This window comes from Anomaloglossus baeobatrachus, chromosome 9, assembly GCF_048569485.1.
Source record: "Anomaloglossus baeobatrachus isolate aAnoBae1 chromosome 9, aAnoBae1.hap1, whole genome shotgun sequence".
In the NCBI taxonomy this organism is placed as follows: Eukaryota; Metazoa; Chordata; class Amphibia; order Anura; family Aromobatidae; genus Anomaloglossus; species Anomaloglossus baeobatrachus.
Window position 1 is genome coordinate 28,019,687 of NC_134361.1, and position 22,763 is coordinate 28,042,449.

Sequence of the window (22,763 nt, forward strand, 5' to 3'; positions counted from 1 at the left end):
CTTTGACCCCTCAAACACCCGTTTGTGACTGTTCTACGTGGCCGCTAACCTCTGCACCTCTCCTGACAGGGTACAGATGGGGTCTGGAAAAACAGAAGTAAGGATGATGGAGATCAGAACTCCGGACAACACAAAGCAGAATACCGTAATAACAGTGATGATGAAGGCTGACGTGTGCGGCGGTGGTGGCCTCCTCCAACCTCCCTGCTTCTCCCACCTCTCATTGATAGTCATTGGGGACAATGAGGTAGGTGATTCCTGCTCTACCAGATGTGGCGTATACTAAGAAGCCTTCTCAGTCCAATACAAGGTTCATACAAATACATATTTTTAGTTTGTCCTGAACGGGGCTCTTAAAGGATTCGAAAAACATGTCTACCTTTTTCCTAAAACAGCTCCACCCCTGCTCTCAGGTTTTGGATGGTACTGCAGCTCATCCTCATTTATTCCAATGGAGTTGATTTAAAGTACCAGACATGTGCGGCGATCACTCTGCCCTGGTAATCTAGGTTCAGTTCAGCCGAACCCTGGAGTTTTATTATGAACCCTAATTGTGGTTATGTTTCGACCTTGTGATATCATCTATATATGTTGGCACTGGACCCGTGGAAGCTAAGTTCTAGCGAAACGGCACGTCGTCGTCCGGCGTTGTATGGCTTGTCTCACCCTCCCCACCGCTTGTACCCTCATGTTTCCCCTGCAATAAAGACGGAGTGATATGGTGATCATCTGGAGTGCGACTTTCTTTCTCCTTTGGATTTATCTTGGTCTTCACCGCAAGTCTGCACCATGATCCCCTCCATGGCTCAGCAGGGCTCAAGTAGCTGAACGTGTAGTAACACGCGGAGTAGGTGGTGCACCGGGACTCTTACCTCTTTCATCTATATATGTATTGTCTACTGGCGGCGAGATACGTAATCTAAGAACTTCAGGAAAATGGCAGACTGAGATAATGAAAACTAAAGGTGCAGATTCTTGATTTGGCCCATAGGTGGTGCTATGGGAGCAATATATATATATATATATATATATATATATATATATATATATATATATATATATTTTTTTTTTTTTACACATCAGCTTGCAGGATAGTCGGCGTATGAACTGTTTATGGTGCTTAGCTGCTCCCGGTGGCAGAACTTTACTGCCATATTGTATATGTGTGCTCCTATTTTGTGTTTTCTTCCCTGCAGACCTCTACAGCGCCTCCTCCTGTTCTCCCTCAGCCGTCATATCTCCAGTCTTGCCCCTTGGCTCCCAGTCACTGCAAGGATCATCACTGGATCGCCATTCTTCTAGTCACAGACATTAATGGGATTCATTCCGTCCACGTTGTGAATGGTTCCGGTACCGCCGCCCTTTATTCGGATGCAGGAAATGATGGTGTCGAATACACGTCGGACTGCTGCCACTTCCACGCTGAACTATTGCTTACCAATCACAAGGGGGCGGTGTGGAGCTGCTCGCTTTCTGCCCCGGTCACCTCCGTGCAGGCCGGACATAAAGCCCATTATTTACTGTTCATACCGCTCCTGCTGATTCTTGCCGTAGGATTGGGGATATGTTACTTTCAAAAGAAAAGAAATGCCAATTACAACAGCCCAGAGGACTGCAAAAAGGAATCATGTTAACAAACTGGAAAATGAAGGCAGAAAAAAAATTCTTGCCACTTGGTATGAAAGGCACAAATGATAGGAAGAGAGCACAGGAATTTTGGGCTAAATTCGGCCAAAATTCTCTACGGATTAATTTCCTTCTATGTCTCATGATGCACAAGTCCAAATCCCCTGCGTAGAGTGTTTATATATAAACTTCTTGTTGACTGCAGCCACCACTAGGGGGAGCTCACCGCTTACTGTGTATACACTGCCCTCTGGTGGTGGATCCAAGTAGGAAGAATTTTCACATTTTCATATTTGTGCAGGAGATTCTACAAAAATGAAGCTCAAACGCCGAAAAAAATATAATATAATATGAAGTTAGTCAAAATGGTAAAAAAATAAGGTGACGGTGACTCTCCAGTACAGGGATAAAATTTTACATGTGATGGATAAGATCAGGGGTCTTTCTCTTGTCCCCCCTTTGCCATGATGAATCCATAGTTAGGGGGTAGTCCAAAAATTTTGCACCGTTTGTCTTTTAAATGCTCTTTTGTCTCTCTGCACGTTCAATCTTGATGTGGTCTGTGGTCCTAAATCATCAGAGAGGAGCTCCGAAAAAGACATGAAAAGTTACAAACTCCCTATGTGATTCTCAGTTAACTCCTTCTGCAGTCGGCAATAGACAGTGCAACACACAGGCAATTGAAGGCAAAAATTGTTACGAAACCCAATTGCAAAAATGATTTTTAGCCCAAAAAACATTTATTTAAGTAAATAAAAAAAAAGATAACTCCTTTATGGTGGTCTTAAAATGGCCGCCAACTGTTTAGAGTATTTATTGGTAGTCTGAGCCCACCCTTGTCTAGAATGGACAAACATCGATGACATCAGCACTTGTGAGGAGTGTGATAGGTAGTCAAAGAAGTGGACAGCCCTGAATCACTGATATATATATATATATATATATATATATATATAATTAATATATATTAATATGTTAATTAATATGTATTAATATATTAATTAATATATATAAATATATATATATATATATATATATATATATATATATATATAATTATTATAATATACACATACATACATACATAGCTGCGTTGCTGGCTTTATTTTGAGGGTTGACAACCCCTTAAAGAGCTGTACCAGCAGCCATATTGGTCATCACCCTTGTTTCCCAGAGGCAGAGGAGGACGACTCAAATCCCGATGGGTGACAACAGCACCTCCTGTTTTGTACAGTTAGGAGTTCGGCTATGTTTCATTGCTCGGCAAATAAAAGAAAACGTGAAATGTGTACAAGTCATTAGGAGATGTCAGATGTTTAGGATTTCTGTGTGTGGACAGTGAGGTAGATGTCATTGGCACAGATTTTTTATGGATATTGTGATATTTTTATGTTTGAACCATGAAATTTAGTTTTGTAATATTCCTTAAAAGACTTTTTTTCACAAAGTTGATTTTAATCAATAGATCTTGTAAAAATAATAAATTCCACAATTGGATGTGATTAAAAAAATGTTGCTGTGCTGAGATAATCTTATATATGTGTCCCTGCTGTGTACTGTGTAATGGCCGTGTCTGACCGTACAGGGACATGGTCTGATCATACCACAGCTACTGGGCAGGAGAGGACATAAAAGAGAGTATACAGACAATCTCAGCACAGGAACAATTTTTTTAAAACCCCTCCAATTGTGGAAATTATTATCATTCCAAGATCTATTGATTAAAATTATCTTTGTTCGTGGGGAAACACCTTTAAATTAATTGGTGTTTCAATTCATGGCCATTTTTAAGAAGCAGAAACTGTAAGAAATACAGGTATGTTTTCATTCTCTGGCAGAAAACAAGTTCTCGAAACTGGGAATGAATTGAATTACTCAGGGCAGATTGAGCAATACTGTCTGAATGATAAACTTTCAGTTTTGCCCATAACACCAATCAGAGCTCAGCTTTCATTTTATAAAGAATCCTGGTAAAATAAGAGCTGCGCTATGTTTGGTTGCTAGGGGCAACACATACAAATTCTCATTTATTCAGGAAACTTTCAGCTTTGCCCATAGCACCAATGAGAGCTCAGCTTTCATTTTATAAAGAGTCCTGGTAAAATGAGAGCTGCGCCATGATTGGTTGCTAGAGGCAACACATACAGATTCTCATTTAGACAGGAAACTTTCACTTTTGCCCATAGCACCAATGAGAGCTCAGCTTTCATTTTATAAAGAGTCCTGGTAAAATGAGAGCTGCGCCATGATTGGTTGCTAGAGGCAACACATACAGATTCTCATTTAGACAGGAAACTTTCACTTTTGCCCATAGCACCAATGAGAGCTCAGCTTTCATTTTATAAAGAGTCCTGGTAAAATGAGAGCTGCGCCATGATTGGTTGCTAGGGGCAACACATACAGATTCTCATTTAGACAGGTTTCTTAAATCTGGCCTTCAAGTATATGGGGAAATTAGAAAGATTTATATACATAAAACTAGAAAACCCCTTTAGTTATGTGCTGACATGAGTCAAGGACCTCCATTTTTAAGTTCTTAATATATACAGTAATTCAAGTTGTACATAATATCGGGCCCTTATTAGATTTCACTTGCCAAGATAGAAATATTACAAAACCGAGAAGTTAAAAAACTGATAAAGTACAGCTACTATAATGACAAATAGTGGCCCCTGCAGCATTGGAGATCACTGTCCGTTGGGCTGTCGGATAATACAATGGCCCCTGGCCCACCAGCCACTACAAACACCACTAGACCACCAGGAGATAGGCTCTAAAACCTATCTGAGGTGCCAATTATTTGACAACCTTGAATTCTTGCATAGCTACTAACAGTACAGAATTTGCTGGAAATGTCCTGATTTTTCGCATATAATCCTGGCATATTTGGGGCTATTCTTGGTTAAAACAGTTGGGATTTGGGTAAAAGTGGGCATTATTCCTCGAAGATGTTCCCAGGCAGGACTTTAATTATCTGGATGACCACTAAAGTTTTTAACTAGTGCGTTGCGTAGGCCTTGTTTCACAAAACCCAAGATGGCTTTTCACGCTAAGGGTCGGAGATAAGAAGCACGAGAAATTGAGGCAAAGATTCAATTGGCCTCCCTAGCCTTTTACCTAAATACCCTACTACTTAGAGCCCACCTCTCCCGGCACGTAGCACCTAAGGTACATGCCCCCCCCCACAAGGCCACCATGAGACCATATTTTTAATGACCCACAATGTTCAAGGATGGAAACTAGAGTGGACGCGAATCAATTCCCCAAAACCGGTTCATCAGCCGCGTCAGTTATCTGTAGCTGGACAGGAGGAGCCCTGTGAACCGTCTCCCACCCGATGGCTCCTGTGGCTCATTTTTTGGTTAGCCGGCCTGTGTGACACTCCTCATCGATGACGCAGGATTTGGTTCTCATGATTCCCGTCTAGTGGCCGGATCCTGCTAATTAATATCCACCAACTCAAATGGAAACCTGTGATAACCTATGATCATTTCTGTTGTGACTTTTTGAATGTTTTTGTAGCTTCTACGTGATATTTCGTGGTTTGCGGTAGTCCGTGGGTTTGTCTTCAGGTGAACATATTCTATTTATTGGGACATAACCTGCAGCTATTCTGTTATATATGTAATTGTCACTGCATTTTTCACAGCAGCAGTATTTGTAATAAAAATGTTAAGAAACCCAAATATTATCAGCCTCTCTCTCCGTTTTTTGCATCAGTACCCGCCATCAGTAGCATTCAGATTTGTGCACAGTTTGGAGTGAATGGAGCTGCTCTCATACAGCTTCTTTCTTTCTCTCTTCTTTCTTTCTTTCTTTCTTATTCTTCCTAAAACTTCTTTTTACACCACTTTTCAAAACTATCTGCAGAATTGTGAATGCAGCTCTGAAGTATAATACAGCATGTGACTCAGGATCAGTAATATAATGTATGTACAGTAACTGCATCAGCAGAATAGTGAGTGCAGCTCTGGAGTTTAATACAGGATAAGTAATGTAATTTATGAATATAGTGACTCCACCAGCAGAATAGTGAGTGCAGCTCTGGCGTATAATACAGAATGTAACTAGTGGCAGTACTAGATTTTCTGTAAATTATATCTGTATAGAAACTTTAAGATGGTGCTCAATGATGGATATTAAATTAGTTCTTCCATAAGGAATATATATTACTTATCCACAGGATGAGTGATAAATATATAACTGTTATTAGTCAGTTTTCTGGGATTTCACCCAATTACAAGAGCAGCTCTCCTGTGTGAATGGAGTAGTAATGAGCATGTGTGACCACTGCTCCATTCACTGTCTGCAGGAGTGTGGTCGCACATGCTCACTAGCGCTCCATTCACTGTCTGCAGGAGTGTGGTCGCACATGCTCACTAGCGCTCCATTCACTGTCTGCAGGAGTGTGGTCTCACATGCTCACTAGCGCTCCATGACTTCGGCCATTTCCCTGACATACTCAGGATCACTGGGTTTCAGGAGCCGAATCCCCCAGCAATTATATATCTATCATCCATCCTATGGATAAGTCATAAATGTTATTTGTAGGACAACTAGCATCAGACAAGTGATATATCTAAATTATGGGTATAAATGTAGTTATTTTTCTATAATGCGATGAAACCTGGACATAATCACTAACTACACATTTAGACAAACCAGATCTGACTTTATTAATATACCAATATATACACACACACACAGATGTAGAAAAATAAGTTTTCATCCTATACATAAAATATTTAATCACTCTCCTAATCTTTTGCTGTTCGCTTCTTTCAAATGTTTCACGCATCATAGGAGGTTTAGAAATTTGCTTGAAAATAATCTGCAAAAAGAGAAATACATTATTGTTGTAAAATCAAAACAAAAAATCAAGAAGAAAAAAATATGAAAAAATAGACTTTATTGTTGCCAATTTGTGCGCAAAATACTTTCATTTTATAAGTACATTCTATACAGCAGTAATACATTCAAATTTCATATTTAGGCTATGTTCACACACTGCGTTTTTCACCTGCGTTTTTGGTCCGTTTTTGGTCCGTTTTTGCTGCAGAAATTTCTTGAGAAATTCTTGTAACCTTTCTGCAGACATTCCCCAGCAAAACCTATGGCAAAAAAAATTAGCTGTGCGCACACTGCGTTTTTTTCTTAAGAAAATTCTTTCAGTAGATTTTCTTAAGAAAAAGAATGAGCATGTCACTTCTTTTCTGCAGCTAACTGCGTTTTTTGCCATATATAATTGGCACAATAACGCAGGGAGCAACCAGCGGTAAAAACGCACCAAAAACGCACCGAAAACGCACCGAAAACGCGGCAAAAACGCAGGTGCGTTTTTGGTGCGTTTTTTAACACAGGTGCACTCTTAAGAAATTTCTTAAGAAATTTCTTAAGAAAAATCATTTTTCTAGTGTGAACATAGCCTAAATGTTTGCAGACATCTTTGCGTATACTGAAGGCTGCTGTTTATATTATTTATTTTACTCACTTATACAGCGCTATTAATTCCACAGGGCTTTACAGATGTGATCGTCACTGTCCCCCACTGTCTTTATTGGACAATCTCTTCAAAAAAGTTATTTATGACCTAAAGAACATTCACTAAAGAGAAAATGACTATAAGAAGTAAGGCCCCCAAATTAAAAGTGGTGTCACCTTCTCAACCTTCTCAAAAGGTTTCTATGGTTCTGAGCATTGTCTCTTTAGGCTCCTGAGAATTCCCCTTCCTATAGACTGGGTATACTCTGTTCACATCTGAGCTCCAGACTTTGAGAAGAGGTGGAAACAGGACACGTGGGTATTTTTGAATTTTTATTTCTTAGAACTTACTTATTTCCATAAGTCACTCGTGAACCTTAAGAAGTAAAACTGGAAGCAGAGCCAGGACTATGAGAGCGATCATCGGACCAGAGCCTGGAAGGAAATAAAACAATACTCCTTACAATGGAAGTTACACTCGGTTTCAGTTCCTTGACGTTGATATGGTCAATATATACAGTATATGATGGGCTTTTTTGTATTTTGGGTGGTGCCCATTAATTCTATTAAAATATCTGTGCCTGGTATTGCAAGGTAGGCCGGTGTCCCACTTGCGATTACCGCGCGTATATCTCGCGCGAGTTTCAAGGAGCATCACCTGTCACGGACTCACACTCTGCTCACAGGAGCGGGTCGGTTGCTTGCATCTCTATGCAGCCGACCCGCTCCTGTGAGCAGCGTGTGAGTCCGTGACAGGTGATGCACCGTGAAACTCGTGCGAGATATACGCGCGGTAATCGTAAGTGGGACACCGGCCTTAAATGGGGCCCAGTTCTATACAGTCAATAGGACTGAGATGTAATACCAGACACTGCCACTAGGAAATTTAAGGAGTTGTGCTTGGTAAGCAATGAGAGGATGCAAAGCCCACTGGATTTCAGATCCCAACATATGTAATGGATAGCTTACTCTAAGGATAAGCCATATTGTGATCCAGGAAAACCCCTTTAAAGGGATTGTTTGGGAATTTGATATTGATAGCCTATGCTTAGGATTGCTCGGGCTACTACCCGTATATAATCAATGGTTATAATGTCCCAGGATAGCAGGAAAAACACAGCTCCATACACTGTGTAGTGACTGTTCTCGATATTTGCAGCTCAGCTCTAATTCACTTCAACAGTAACTGAGCTGCAGTAGCAATGAATGGCCACTACACTGTGCTGTTCCAGCTCCATACTTCTGTCCTTCTGGCCATCGTGGGGCTTGGTAAACACCGGTCGCTGATGGTGTCAGGTCTTCTACTCTACCTTATCTGATATTGATGTCCTACTCTAAGGGGTACTTTGCACGTTGCGACATCACACCTGCTATATCGTCGGGGTCAAATCGAAAGTGACGCACATCTGGCGCCGGTAACGATGTCGCAACGTGTAAAGCCTAGATGCACCGATAACGATCGCAAAAGCGTCGTAAATCGGTGATCTGTGTAGCGTCGGTCATTTTCATAATATCGCACCAATATGCGTTACGATGTTGTTCCTCGTTCCTGCGGCAGCACACATCGCTGTGTGTGAAGCCGCAGAAGCGAGGAACATCTCCTTACCTGCCTCCACCGGCTATGCGGAAGAAAGGAGGTGGGCGGGATGTTTACGTCCCGCTCATCTCCGCCCCTCCGCTTCTATTGGCCGCTTGCCGTGTGACGTCGCTGTGACACCGCACGACCTGCCCCCTTAGGAAGTAGGCAGATCGCCGGCCAGAGCGACGTCGCAGGGCAGGTATGTGCGTGTGAAGCTGCCGTAGCGATAATGTTCGCTACGGCAGCTATCACAGGATATCGCATCTGCGACGGGGGCGGGAACCATCGCGCTCGGCATTGCTAGCATCGGCTAGTGATGTCGCAGCGTGCAAAGTACCCCTAAGGATAGGTCATCAATTATAAAGCCCTCAACAACACGTTTAGGTTCTACAAGTAATATAATCGTCTGTTCTTCTTCCTTTAGTACATACTGTATATTGTCATATTTGTATGATTATTTGTGTATATATATATATATCTATATATATAATTGCCTTATTCTGTCTGTCTGTCTGTCATGCTCCAAAATTGTGTCACCGTGACATGTCCTTACGGTGACACAAAGCTGATTGGCCGCTGGGTTCGCCATGGCCCCGCCCCCCCACACGGATTGGCCTCTCGCCCCGGCTGCGCCCCCACACGGATTGGCCAGCCGCTCGCCCAGGCTCTGCCCCCCCCCACAGATTGGCCTCTCGCCCCGGCACCCTGCAGGCATTGGCAACTCACCCACGCCACGCCCCGCCCCCTCACGCAATAGACGTTAGCTCTCGCCCCCCCCCCCCCCGCATTGCTGAACTGACACGGTCACGGAGCCACGAATCCCAGGTGAGTACTGTACTCCTCCCCCCCCCCTTTCCCCCCTCACCAACGGGAGCCCACATCAGCGTACGCCGCCGCCGTATGCTGGTGTTGGCTCCCGTGCGAGCGGGGGACGTGTTGCGCTGGTAACCATGCTTGCATAGTTACCAGTAAATAAAGGTCCTGCAGCGGCGGGACTTCCACACGCACAAACATAACAGCACACACACACGCATACACACACACATCAGATCGCACTCACTCTCACAAACACCTCACACACCTCACACACACCTCGCACACACATCGCATCCACACACTCACAGCATCCGGCGATATCCCTTGCTTCTCGGCCTCGATACTGTGCTGTTGTGATCTTCCAGGACCTGACGGAGGATCACATGGCCAGAGGCATGTGGTATGTCCGGATGTTGTGAGTATCAGCGCGTATGTGCGATATCGTCAGTGTCTGTGTGTGTGAGTGGATGCGATCGGGTGTGTGTGAGTGGATGCGATCGGGTGTGTGTGAGTGGATGCGATCGGGTGTGTGTGAGTGGATGCGATCGGGTGTGTGTGAGTGGATGCGATCGGATGTGTGAGTGTCGGCAGAGGAGCACGGCGTGCTGGAGGAGGCTGGGAGCAGAGAGGCTGATCATGGGGAAGGCTGGGAGGAGAGAGGCTGATGATGGGGGAGGCTGGGAGGGGGAGGCTGATGCTGGGGGAGGCTGGGACGAGGGAGGCTGATGCTGGTGGAGGCTGATGCTTGGGGAGGCTGATGCTGGGGGAGGCTGGAAGGAGAGAGGCTAATGCTGGTGGAGGCTGATGCTTGGGGAGGCTGATGCTGGGGGAGACTGGGAGGGGAAGGCTGATGCTGAGGGAGGCTGGGAGGAAGGAGGCTGGGAGGAGAGAGGCTGATCCTGGGGAAGGCTGGGAACGGGAGGCTGATGCTGATGGAGGCTGGAAGGAGTGAGGCTGATGCTGGGGGAGGCTGGAAGGAAAGAGGCTGATGCTGGTGGAGGCTGATGCTTGGGGAGGCTGATGCTGGGGGAGACTGGGAGCGGAAGGCTGATGCTGAGGGAGGCTGGGAGGGGGAGGCTGGGAGGAAGGAGGCTGGGAGGAAGGAGGCTGGGAGGAGAGAGGCTGAACCTAGGGAAGGCTGGGAAGGGGAGGCTGATGCTGGGGGAGGCTGGAAGGAGAGAGGCTGATGCTGGTGGAGGCTGATGCTTGGGGAGGCTGATGCTGGGGGAGACTGGGAGCGGAAGGCTGATGCTGAGGGAGGCTGGGAGGAAGGAGGCTGGGAGGAGAGAGGCTGATCCTCGGGAAGGCTGGGAAGGGGAGGCTGATGCTGAGGGAAGCTGGAAGGAGAGAGGCTGATGCTGGGGGAGGCTGGAAGGAGAGAGGCTGAGGCTGGGAGGAGAGAGGCTGATGCTGGGGAAGGCTGATGCTGAGGGAGGCTGGGAGGGGAAAGCTAATGCTAGGGAAGGCTGGGAGGACGGAGGCTGGGAGGAGAGAGGCTGAACCTGGGGAAGGCTGGGAGAGGGAGGCTGATGCTGGAGGAGGCTGGAAGGAAAGAGGCTGATGCTGGCGGAGGCTGATGCTGGGGGAGGCTGGAAGGAGAGAGTCTGATGCTGGTGGAGGCTGATGCTTGGGGAGGCTGGGAGAGGGAGGCTGATGCTGAGGGAGGCTGGGAGGAGGGAGGCTGGGAGAGGTAGGCTGAGAGAAGAGAAGCTGATGCTGGGGGAGGCTGGTAGAGGGAGGCTGATGCTGGGGGAGGGTGGGAGGAGGGAGGCTGGGAGGAGAGAGGCTGATGCTGGGGAAGGCTGGGAGGAGAGAGGCTGATGCTGGGGACAGAGAGGAGAGGCTGATGCTGGGAGGAGAGAGGCTCATGCTAGGATGAGAGAGGCTGATGCTGGGAGGAGAGAGGCTGATGCTGGGAGGAGAGAGGCTGATGCTGGGGGCAGAGAAGCTGATGCTGGGGGCAGAGAGGCTGATGCTGGTGCAGCATGGGGGATGGAGCACGATGGGGGGTGCGCAGCATCGGGGATGGAGCATGATGGGGGGGTGCGCAGCATCGGGGATGGAGCACGATGGGGAGTTCACAGCATGGGGGGATGGAGCACGTTTGGGAGTGCGCAGCATGGCGGGTGGAGCACGTTTGGGAGTGCGCAGCATGGGAGATGGAGCACGATAGGGGGTGCGCAGCATAGGGGATGGAGCACGATGGGGAGTGCGCTGCATGGGGGATGGAGCACGATGGGGAGTGCGGAGTATGGCGGATGGAGCACGTTTGGGAGTGCGCAGCATGGCGGATGGAGCACGTTTGGGAGTGCGCAGCATGGCGGATGGAGCACGTTTGGGAGTGCGCAGCATGGGAGATGGAGCACGATGGGGGGTGCGCAGCATAGGGGATGGAGCACGATGGGGAGTGCGCTGCATTGGGGATGGAGCACGATGGGGAGTGCGCTGCATGGGGGATGGAGCACGTTTGGGAGTGCGCACCTCCCCCCAAAACACACACACACACACACACACACACACGCGCGCGCGCACTGCACAACACACCACACACCACACATCACACACACACTGGGAACCACAAACAACTGCCCTACACAGACACCCACACACACAGACAACGCTGCGCACACACAGCACCCAACACACAAACACCGCGGCACACACAAATATACGCACATACCGCACAACACACACATTGCACAAAACATACCTCCCCCCAAAACACACCACACACACACAAACCGCGCAACACACACACAACGCTACAGACACACAGCGCTCCACAAACAACGCAACACACGCAACACACATACAACACCGCTCTCACCCCCCGTCACACCCAGACAACACCCAGAACATGTACAGCCCCTACACAAACACTTGGTAACTACACACAACAACATATATATATATATATATATATATATATATATATATATATACACATATATATATATATATAAAACAAAAATCATACATGAACTACACAATATGTAAATTCTAGAATACCCGATGCGTAGAATCGGGCCACCTTCTAGTATATATATATATATATTTCTTTTTTACCAAGTACTCACTTAAGGTGGATTGTCCATTTCCTTGTCCGTTATTATTGCCTGTGTTGGTGTCGCTAACAGTTGTCCGAAATAAAGCCCGAAATCTAAATAATGTTGGTGATACTTTTCCTGAGTTCAATGAGCCCATTGTTGTGGTGGCCGAATTATACATAATGTTAAGAACGACTGTGAATCTGTCACTGTCACCACCTCCGCTGGTTATTAACCGGGGTGTGACGCCAACTTTTGCGGCAACATTTATGTCAAATTGATATGCCCTATTAATATTCATGAAATAGGTAAAGTTTTTTCCATCATTTGCAGAAAAATCGACACTTGGCTCCATGATTGAGTTGATGCAGCTTGGATCGGTGGAATTGATGCATGTGGTTTGGTTCTTCGCTACTACAATGGTACACCTTATACTGCTTGAGATAGCTGTAGACCCTGTCAAAATCTCTGTTTCTCCGATGTGTGATGACGGGACAGAAATCAAAATTTCTAGATTGTTCTGAACCAGCTCTGATTTTCCAGCTCCAACTGTGATAGAATAGAAATAATTTAAGTTGAGAAAGAAGAACTATATAAAACAAATTTCACTTGAAGAACCTCAATCATACAACATTAGGTCTCTATATTAATAATGGACCTGTATGTGGGAATAAATAAAAACAGGGTAACTGTCACACTTGAACTGGGGAAAGTCCGACACATGGCGTGACAGATGCGCATGGTTCGGTGTAGGGTGAAATACACTGGTATCTATGGGGATGTTAAAGGAAAAGTGAACCATGATGATAGGGGGTCGGGGATGGGCAACCTCCTCACACTATCCTGAGTACCTGAGCTCTTCTAACGGCCCTAAATGACTCCTTTCCCTCATTGCCATCACGTGCCTAGTCCCTTACTGTCCCTCCACTTTCCCTGGGTAGTGACAGGACCGGTGAGTACGCTAGACGTTACCACTACGGATCAACACACAGGAGAAAGAGCACCAAAGGGTATACAAACAAACTTCACTGCTGCAGCCAGACACCAAGGCTGCAGCCAACTAGGCTCCAAAATGTAACACTGCAACAGCTAAGCTCTAGTAGCATAACACCAGCAGCTCTAAGAGAACTTCCTCACTCCATAATGATTAGAAACAGAATGAGATTCTATTACCGGTCTCAGGTGATGGCTCATGTGACTATTTAAAGGAGATGTGAGTAGTCACAAATGGGCTGCACCTGAGGTGAACTAACCATGAGCTACTAGCAAGTCAAATGTCAATAACCCTTACTGCACTAACAGAAATCAAAACATTTAAAATTACAGATCAATGTGAAGCTCCGGACCAAGAGTTGTCATAAGTCTCAAGCACGAGACATGTTGTGATCGGAATTTTCTCTGATCCCCGCAGTAATCGTCAAGGCTATTGATGTAGCATTACTTCAAAGTGCCACGAAGGTTGTACATATCATTAAAGTGGTTCTCATTAATGATAAAAAAGATACCTCTGTGATCAACTGATCATCATGGGTAGTTGTTGATATTCCTTTATCTCATTGTTTTATCATCCATTACATTGTTCTCTTACCAAGTGCACAAAGAGCGAGGAACATCAAGGTTTTCTTTGCACAGTCCATTCTTTAGCCTTTGTTTGAGTTAATCCCGTGATCTAGTTCAAAGTTTCTTGCTGAAATGAAAGGAGAAGCATTCAGACTCTACATTTGGCCCATTTTTTAAAATGATGTCCTAAAAAAGTCTTAAAGAAGGTTAAAACTATTCTAGCTTTTCCTTTTTTATTTTCTAAAGGGGGTGTCCGGAACATGAAAACAATTTCTGCTTTTTTTGAGAAAGCTTTCCCCAGCTCTCCGCAGGTCGTGTGTAGTTACAGCTCAGTAGAGAGGTGTTGACATTTGTTTTGCTTATCGCGGGTAGACCAGGCTAAAATTTCAGGCTCAAACTCCTTAATATACAGTAGATGCCAAATAATCTGCGGGTACTGAGGTCCCATCATCTATTTTGCAGGAAAAGGGAACCTGTCACCAAATTTGGCCTTCATAAACTGTGGCCACCACCAGTGGGCTCTTATATACAGTATTCTAACATGCTGAATATAAGAGCCCAGGCCGCTGTGTAGAACGTAAAAATCACTTTATAATACTTACCTAAACGGTCGGTGCAGAGCAGACGGGTCGAATAGGCGTCTCCGTTCTCCGGGTCCTGCGCCTCCTCTTTCGGACATCTTTGTTCTCCTTCTTCTGAAGCTAGTGTGGATGACGTATTCTTCGTCATCCACAGTAGCCAGCATTGAGGTCCTGCGCAGGGACACTACAATACTTTGATCTGCCCTGCTCAGGAGAGTGCGCCTGCGCAGGATCACAATGCCTGCTACTGTGGATGACGTAGAACGCGTCATCCACACTAGCTTCAGAAGAAGGAGGACAAAGATGTTAGAATGCTGCATACAAGAGCCCACTGATGGTGGCCGCAGCTTATAGGGGCCATATTTGGTGACAGGGTCCCTTTAACATGCACTGGAAGGGTCCAAAGTGACCTTATAAGTAAGGTTAGGCCAGAGTCAAAAGTGGTTGGATATACAGTATGCCGGTAGTTGACGAAAAGACCAAGAAAGCCAAATGAAAGAAGTGTTTCAGGGCTGATCCAAGAGGAAAAATGTTAGGTCCTTTAATGTGTGTCCATTCAGTCTCTTCTGAGATACCTTTTTTTCTAACCTAAACAAGACCAACTTTTCCAATCCCTCATCATACGAGGAGGCCTCCATTCCTTGTAATCATTTAGTTGCCCGTCTTTGAACTGACTCTAACTTCTGAATATCTTTTTTAAAATGTGGAGCCCAAAAGTGGATCCCATGTTTTAGTTGTGGCCTTCAAAGTGATTTATAGAGGAGTACCAATATGTTGGGATTACAGGATTTTATCTCTCTTTTTATACACCCTAAAATGTTGTTTGCTTTTGCAGCTGCTGCTTGACATTGAGTACTGTTGCATACTATTTTCATTGTATCATTGTCTGAAGTGTATTCAATGTGTCTGTGGGTAATTAAGAGGCTAGAAAAAGTTGTGTATTCATGACACACCCTAGCAGCCTCGAACTTAGGGGTTAAGTGTCTCTTGTATGAGACTGGACAGAGGTTATTCTGGTTTAAACGGGTTGTCCAGGATTTGGACATTGATGACCTATTCTTAGGATAGGTCATCAGTAGCTGATCGGTGGAGGTTCTGTTAAGAACTACCATTGGATCAAAGACTTAATTAACCTTGAGAAGTGTAGGGGATTGTGGGAAAATGTCTGATAAAATTGTTTCTCCTTACATAAGTCTGTTCAGATACATCACCACGTGACACAGATCTAAGATGGCTGCCGCTTCCTGTTTCATCACTCCCTTCAAGGAATGTCCAGATGGGAGAAAAGGACCAACCCACTGACCGACCCATGGACCAACCCACTGACTGACCCACAGATCAACCCATGGACCGACCCACTGAGCAACCCACCACCAATGAACACATCCGAGTATGCCCACTGTAGAGCTAAGCACGCCCGTTTTCCTTGTCTATATAAGTTGGTGCTTTGTTAAAATAAAGGGAGTTGAAGCCGTGCCATTCTCTGATCAAGGAGAGATTCACATCCGACTCTTTGTCTGGTGTCAATTCTTTCACGCATGCACTTCATCCATATACATTAGGTCAGGAGCAGGCAACTTGGGGACACAGCTAGTGTTCACCCCCACCGTTCAACACCTGGTGCCCTCTTCGATCAGCTATTCCTGGTCCTGGCCGAAAGTTTTGCATAGCTGTCCCCTATTTGAAACAACAGAGGGCATATGTGATGTACCTGGCTGTGGCACTATACTGTTGATAGTGCTGGGCTGTGCACCTCCCCAACTGAGCACTTTCCGGCTTACACTGGCTCCAAAAACAACTAATCAATTGGAGTGCCAGCTGTTCCACCCCTAAGATATGGATGATGTATCCTAAGCATAGACTATCAATGTAAAGGTCCCAAACAAACTCTTAGGGGTACTTCTCACATAGCGAGATCGCTGCTAAGTCACAGGTTTTGTGACATACCAGTGACCTCATCAGCGATCTCGCTGTGTGTGACACTAAGCAGCGACCTGGCCCCTGCTGTGAAATCGCTGATCGTTACACAATGTTCTGGTTCATTTTTTGGTTGTCGGGCTCCCGCAGGGCAGCACGTATCGGTGTGTTTGACTGCGGGAGACCAACAAGCACCGACTCTGTGTAAGCAGCGTACGCTAGTAGCCAGGGTAAATATCGGGTAACTAAGCAAAGCGCATTGCTTGGTTACCCGATATTTACCCTGGTTACCAGCGTACACCACTTACAGGCTGCAAGCGCTAGCTCCCTCCACACGTAGCCAGCGCTGGCAGCCTGTAAGCGGTGTACGCTGGTAACCAGGGTAAATATAGGGTAACCAATCAAAGCGCTTTGCTTAGTTACCCGATATTTACCCTGGTTACCAAGCGCAGCATCATTACACGAGTCGCTGGTGGCTGGTCGCTGGTGAGATCTGCCTGATTGGCAGCTCACCAGCGACCATGTAGCGACGCACCAACAATCCCTGCCAGGTCGGATCGCTGGTGGGATCGTTAGTGCGTCGCTACGTGTGACAGGGCCCTTAAAGTTATTTGGGGGATGGTTTCACGCCTTTCAGTGTCACTTACAGGGGACAAGCAGGGCAGGTAGGAGCTACCTACCTGATATAGGTCACAACGTGTAAATAGGTAAAGGACACTTTTGAATATGGTGTGTTACAGAGGAGAGATCACCTCTGCTACCAACCCTAGCTGTGTGTAAGTAGAGGAGGAAGAAATTACCAGTTCCTGTAGCAAGATAAGAGCTAGGCATATAGTGTAGAGAGTTTCCATGGTGTGATATGGATAGATGGAGAAGTGAGGAAGGGTGAGGAGAAACTGACCCCCGCAGAGACCATGAGAGGCTCAGTGGCCAGGAGAATGGCGCGTGTCTGCAACCTGAAGTAACTGAAAAGCAAAGGTCCAGGCGAGGAGAGTTGTAACCAGGAGTGATCATACTGTTAATGAAGAGTAAACCTCCACAAATTATTATGTCTGAAACTGTAAAGTTACCTGTGTCCTAACACTCTATCTCCTTTGTTTCCGAGCTGCCCTAATAAGGGATTCCTTAGCCAAAGCCGTCCTGTAAGATATACCGAAGTTATGGCCTAAAACTCAGATTCTGGAGCCCCTCCTAAATGTGTGGATAAGGCTACTTTCACACATCCGGATTTTTGCTCTGCGGCACAAGACGGCGTTCTGCAGAAAAACCGCAACCGGCTTTTGTAACGCCGGTTGCGGGTTTTTTTGCATAGACTTACATTAGTGCCGTATTGTGCCGCAGGGGCTTGCGTTCGGTCCGGTTTTTGCCGCATGATGCGGCAGATTTAGCCGATGCCACGGCCGGATCGAACGTTCCCTGCAATGTTTTTTGCTCCGGCAAAAAACACCGCATCGCGCCGCATCCGGCCGCTGCGGCGCATTTTTCAATGCATACCTATGGAGGCCGGATGCGGCGCGATGCGGAAAAAAACGCATCCGCTCGCCGCATGCGTTTTTTTCCACTGCGCATGCTCAGTAGCATGCCGCAACCGGAAAAAAACGGACGGGCCGCATGTAAAAACTTATGCAAAGGATGCGGTGTTTTCGCCGCATCCGTTGCATAGTTTTCACAGCCGGATTGAGCCGCAGTGCTCAAACCGGATGTGTGAAAGTAGCCTAAGAAAGTTGAAAAGTTGTGCCAAAGAGAAACTGGTTGTGCGGGACGTCTGCTACGACATAACAGCAAGGTGCCCCTTTGCTCCAGTATGATTGGAAATGGAAATCCCCATGAAACAACCAACAGCCCATCGACCAAACACACCGCTAACAACCAGTCCCACAACCGGTGCGTAACCAGTGGGATTAGTAGAGACCATTTCATATTCCTGCAAATGCTTTGCTGCTTTGTTAAATCACATTTAGACAGAACAATGCCACTACCATCACCGGAAACAGCTGGGTGTCGGCCCCTTGGCCGATCAGACATTGATGACCTATCCTAAGGCGGGCTTTGCACGTTGCAACATCGCAAGCCGATACTGCGATGTCGCACGCGATAGTCCCCGCCCCCGTCGCAGGTACGATATCTTGTGATAGCTGGCGTAGCGAACATTATCGCTACGCCAGCTTCACATGCACTCACCTGCCCTGCGATCGTCGCTCTGGCCGGCGACCCGCCTCCTTCCTAAGGGGGCGGGTCGTGCGGCGTCATAGCGACGTCACACGGCAGGCGGCCAATAGCGGCGGAGGGGCGGAGATGAGCAGGATGTAAACATCTCGCCCACCTCCTTCCTTCCATATAGCCGGCGGCGGCAGGTAGGAGATGTTCCTCGCTCCTGCGGCTTCACACACAGCGATGTGTGCTGCCGCAGGAACGAGGAACTACATCGTACCTGTTGCGGCACCGGCATTATGGAAATGTCGGAGCCTGCACCGATGATACGATAACGACGCTTTTGCGCTCGTTCATCGTATCACCTAGGATTTACACACTACGACATCGCAAGTGACGCCGGATGTGCGTCACTTTCGATTTGACCCCACCGACATCGTACCTGCGATGTCGTAGTGTGCAAAGCCGCCCTAAGGCGGGCTTTGCACACTACGACATCGCAGGTGCGATGTCGGTGGGGTCAAATTGAAAGTGAAGCACATCCGGCATCGCATGCGACATCGCAGTGTGTAAAGCCTAGGTGATACGATGAACGAGCGCAAAAGCGTCGTAATCGTATCATCGGTGCAGCGTCGGCGTAATCCATAATTACGCTGATGCGACGGTCCGATGTTGTTCCTCGCTCCTGCGGCAGCACACATCGCTGTGTGTGAAGTCGCAGGAGCGAGGAACATCTCCTACCGGCGTCACCGCGGCTTCCGTAAGTTATGCGGAAGGAAGGAGGTGGGCGGGATGTTTACATCCTGCTCATCTCCGCCCCTCCGCTCCTATTGGCCGCCTGCCGTGTGACGTCGCAGTGACGCTGCACGACCCGCCCCCTTAATAAGGAGGCGGGTCGCCGGCCAGAGCGACATTCGCAGGACAGGTGAGTGCATGTGAAGCTGCCGTAGCGATAATTTTCGCTACGCCAGCTTTCACAAGATATTGTACCTGCGACGGGGGCGGGGACTATCGCGTGCGACATCGCAGCATCGGCTTGCGATGTCGCAACGTGCAAAGCCTGCCTAAGGATAGACCATCAATGTTAAAGAGTATTTGGTGAGGTTTTTACCTCAGAATTTTTAAGACAAAAATTATAATAGAAACCCGGTCACCATTTCAGAAAATTTTCCCTCACTCCTGGTTTTGGCATACAAATACTGAGGTAAAAAAATCACCAAATACTCAACGTGTGTACGAGGCCTTAGAGGCCGTCTACCATTCTGTGAGATTGAGCCCATTTTATGTAAGAACCTGCTGGGCCTTGTACTTCTCTTTGAGCAATTATCTTTTTTGGTTCCAAAGTTTTAACCACCGGACATCGCATCAGAGAGAAGGGTCACCCTAGTGTCCTGTGCCTCACGCAGGAGATTCCTCGAATATCTGCAGCACTTCTAAGAAACAGTTGGAGTAGGGTTTAGTGCATCCACAGTGATTGTTCGGTTGCTTTCTTCCTTCCTGTGGTTAATAGGGCGTCACTATCAGATAATACAGCACTCAATGTGTCAGTGATTACTAGAAAGCACCCAACCTAGAAACTAACCACGTCTGATGGAGCCAACAACAGTGATGGATCGAAAAATTGATGCAATGTTTGCTCAGCTGACGGTACCACAAATGATAGGATTAGATACACCATTAGGCCTCTTTCACACGTCCGTGAAAATCACGCACGTTTTTCACCGACGTGTTAAAGTTGCGTTTTGCCCTCCGTGAGCCGTGTTTATGGCACACGTGTGTTCTCCGTGTGTTATCTGCGAAGAATGAGAACTTTCTACTCACCTGTTCCTGGCGTCGCTGTCCGTGGTGGTGATCTTCGGTTTTCGGTCCTGCCGACTCCCCGCTGCTGCTGCTTCCGGCCGCAGTGAAGTGAATATGTAATGAGCATAATGAGTGGCGGTCAGAAGCAATTGACAGCAGCGGCTGAGACAGCAGGGCTGGAGAAGGTGAGGAAAGTTTTTTTTTTTTCTCGCAGACACATGTGTTTTCTCCGGTGCGTGTCACACGGAACACATCCGTGTGGTCCTTTTGCGTTCCGTGTGACCCATTTGGGTTCTGTGTGACACCCGTGATGCCGGAGAAAAACGGACATGTCTACGTGTGGAGCACACGTGCACACGTATGCTCCACACATACGCACGGTCCATGGCATAATACGCACGTGAGCGCAGACCCATTGATTTTAATGGGTCTACGTGTGCCCGTGTCTCCGGTACGTGAGGAAACGGACCAAACACGTACCGGAGACACGGACGTGTGAAGGAGGTCTTAAGCAGATTGTATCAGAAAAGAAGATATGAAAGGCTTAGATACCCAGCTCAAGGGATATTATCAGATGTAATAGGATTAGATACACAGCTCAGCAGATATTTGCACACTTTATAAGTCTATTTACCCCTCTGAGTGGAACACATTATGTATAAGAAGAATAAAAAAGGCTCTGCAAACAATATCTTGTGTAATAGGATTAGGTACGTTGCATATTAGACAGTTAAAATTAGATAAATTGCATGTTAGATAATAGCACTTATTATGATAGTCTGCTGAGCTCTGTACCTAAGCCTATCACATATGATAATATTAAATAATTCCACAGTATCAGTCTGCTGAACTGTGTATCTAATGCAATCATATGGGATACTGTCTGCTACGCTACTTACCTAAGCCTATCATGTGCGATACTACCTAACATGGAATATATCTAACCTGATCATGTAAGATACTGTGTACTGGGCTGTGAACTCAATACTATCATATGTGATACTGTTTGCTAAGTTGTGTATCTAATTCTTTCAGCTTTGATATAAGCTTCTGAGCTGTTGTATCTAATACAGTAGTGCAATATTTGATCATTTCTGTGGAGCTATGCCTGTCTTGTGTGATATTGTCTACTACATGGTGTATCTAATCCTATCATCCTATCTTATCATGACATATTATAGGACTAGATAGATCACTAAGCAGACAATATCACACAGAATCGTAAACTTATTACATAATGGAATAGCACACCAATAATGGGCACAACAAATTGGATATTTTTATGAATGCCTGATGAAGGGTACAATAATCGAAACGTTGTTATATTTAATTCTGCTATTTTTTGTATGTATATATATATATATATATTTATTTTTTTTATTTCTTTTAACACATACAGTATATATATATATATATATATATATATATATATATAGATAGATAGAGAGCTGTGTTATATATACACAGTACATATATATATATATATATATATATATACTAGCTGTAGTACCCGGCTTTGCCCGGGATAGTATCTGTCTGTCTCTATCTGTCTGTCTCTTTCCCTGTCTGTCTGTCTCTCTCTGTCTGTCTCTTTCCCTGTCTGTCTCTGTATCTCTTTGTCTATCTGTCTCTCTTTCTCTGTCTGTCTCTTTCCCTGTCTGTCTGTCTATCTATGTGTCTGTCTCTGTCTGTCTATCTCTTTGTCTGTCTGTCTCTGTATAAGTCTCTCTGTCTCTATCTCTGTCTGTCTGTCTCTGTGTCTGTCTGTCTCTTTCCCTGTCTGTCTGTTTCTCTATCTCTCTGTCTGTCCTGTTTATCTCTCTCTATCTGTCTTTCCCTGTCTGTCTCTTTCCCTTTATGCCTCTGTCTGTCTCTTTGTCTGTCTCTGTCTGTGTTTTTCTGTCTCTTTCCCTGTCTGTCTCTTTTCCTGTCTGTCTCAGTGTGTCTCTCTATCCATCTATCCACAGAAATCATATTACCTCACACATAAGCTTCTTATACTAACAATGTCCTTCATTGCCTATAGCAACCAATCACAGCTCCTATTAATGACCTGTAGCTCCCAGTTCCATAGACTTTAATGGAGGCAGTTTTTTTTAGAGTAACTGTAAAGCGCGAGGCTAAATTTTCCCATCAAAACATAGCCTACGACGTTCCCTGAGGTACATGAGGCGTCTGTGCAAAATTTCGTGACGCAACGGTGCG

General features: G+C 46.1%; 2 protein-coding genes across 8 annotated transcripts in view; one reads left to right on the forward strand and one right to left on the reverse strand.

The window, feature by feature from the left end:
* The window catches only part of VWA7 (von Willebrand factor A domain containing 7), an 87,058-nt gene that overhangs the window by 26,454 nt on the left and 37,841 nt on the right, over positions 1-22,763 (forward strand). For 4 of the 7 annotated variants that reach the window (XM_075323446.1, XM_075323445.1, XM_075323444.1 and 1 more), the window contains 2 exons: positions 70-247; positions 1,197-5,305. In XM_075323446.1, coding sequence (XP_075179561.1) covers positions 70-247; positions 1,197-1,634 — 616 coding nt within the window. In that variant the 3' untranslated portion in view covers positions 1,635-5,305. Of the gene's footprint in view, positions 1-69; positions 248-395; positions 960-1,196; positions 5,306-15,883; positions 16,124-22,763 lie in introns of those variants that run through there. The other 3 variants (XM_075323450.1, XM_075323451.1, XM_075323448.1) reach the window with 3 other exon arrangements.
* Positions 6,278-14,232, reverse strand: LOC142250353 (uncharacterized). The gene is made up of 4 exons (XM_075322504.1): positions 14,138-14,232; positions 12,580-13,098; positions 7,459-7,542; positions 6,278-6,457 (listed from the first exon to the last, which is right to left on the reverse strand). The coding sequence occupies exons 1-3, from the start codon at positions 14,184-14,186 to the stop codon at positions 7,472-7,474; spliced, it is 639 nt and encodes a 212-aa protein (XP_075178619.1). The 5' UTR covers positions 14,187-14,232; the 3' UTR covers positions 6,278-6,457; positions 7,459-7,471.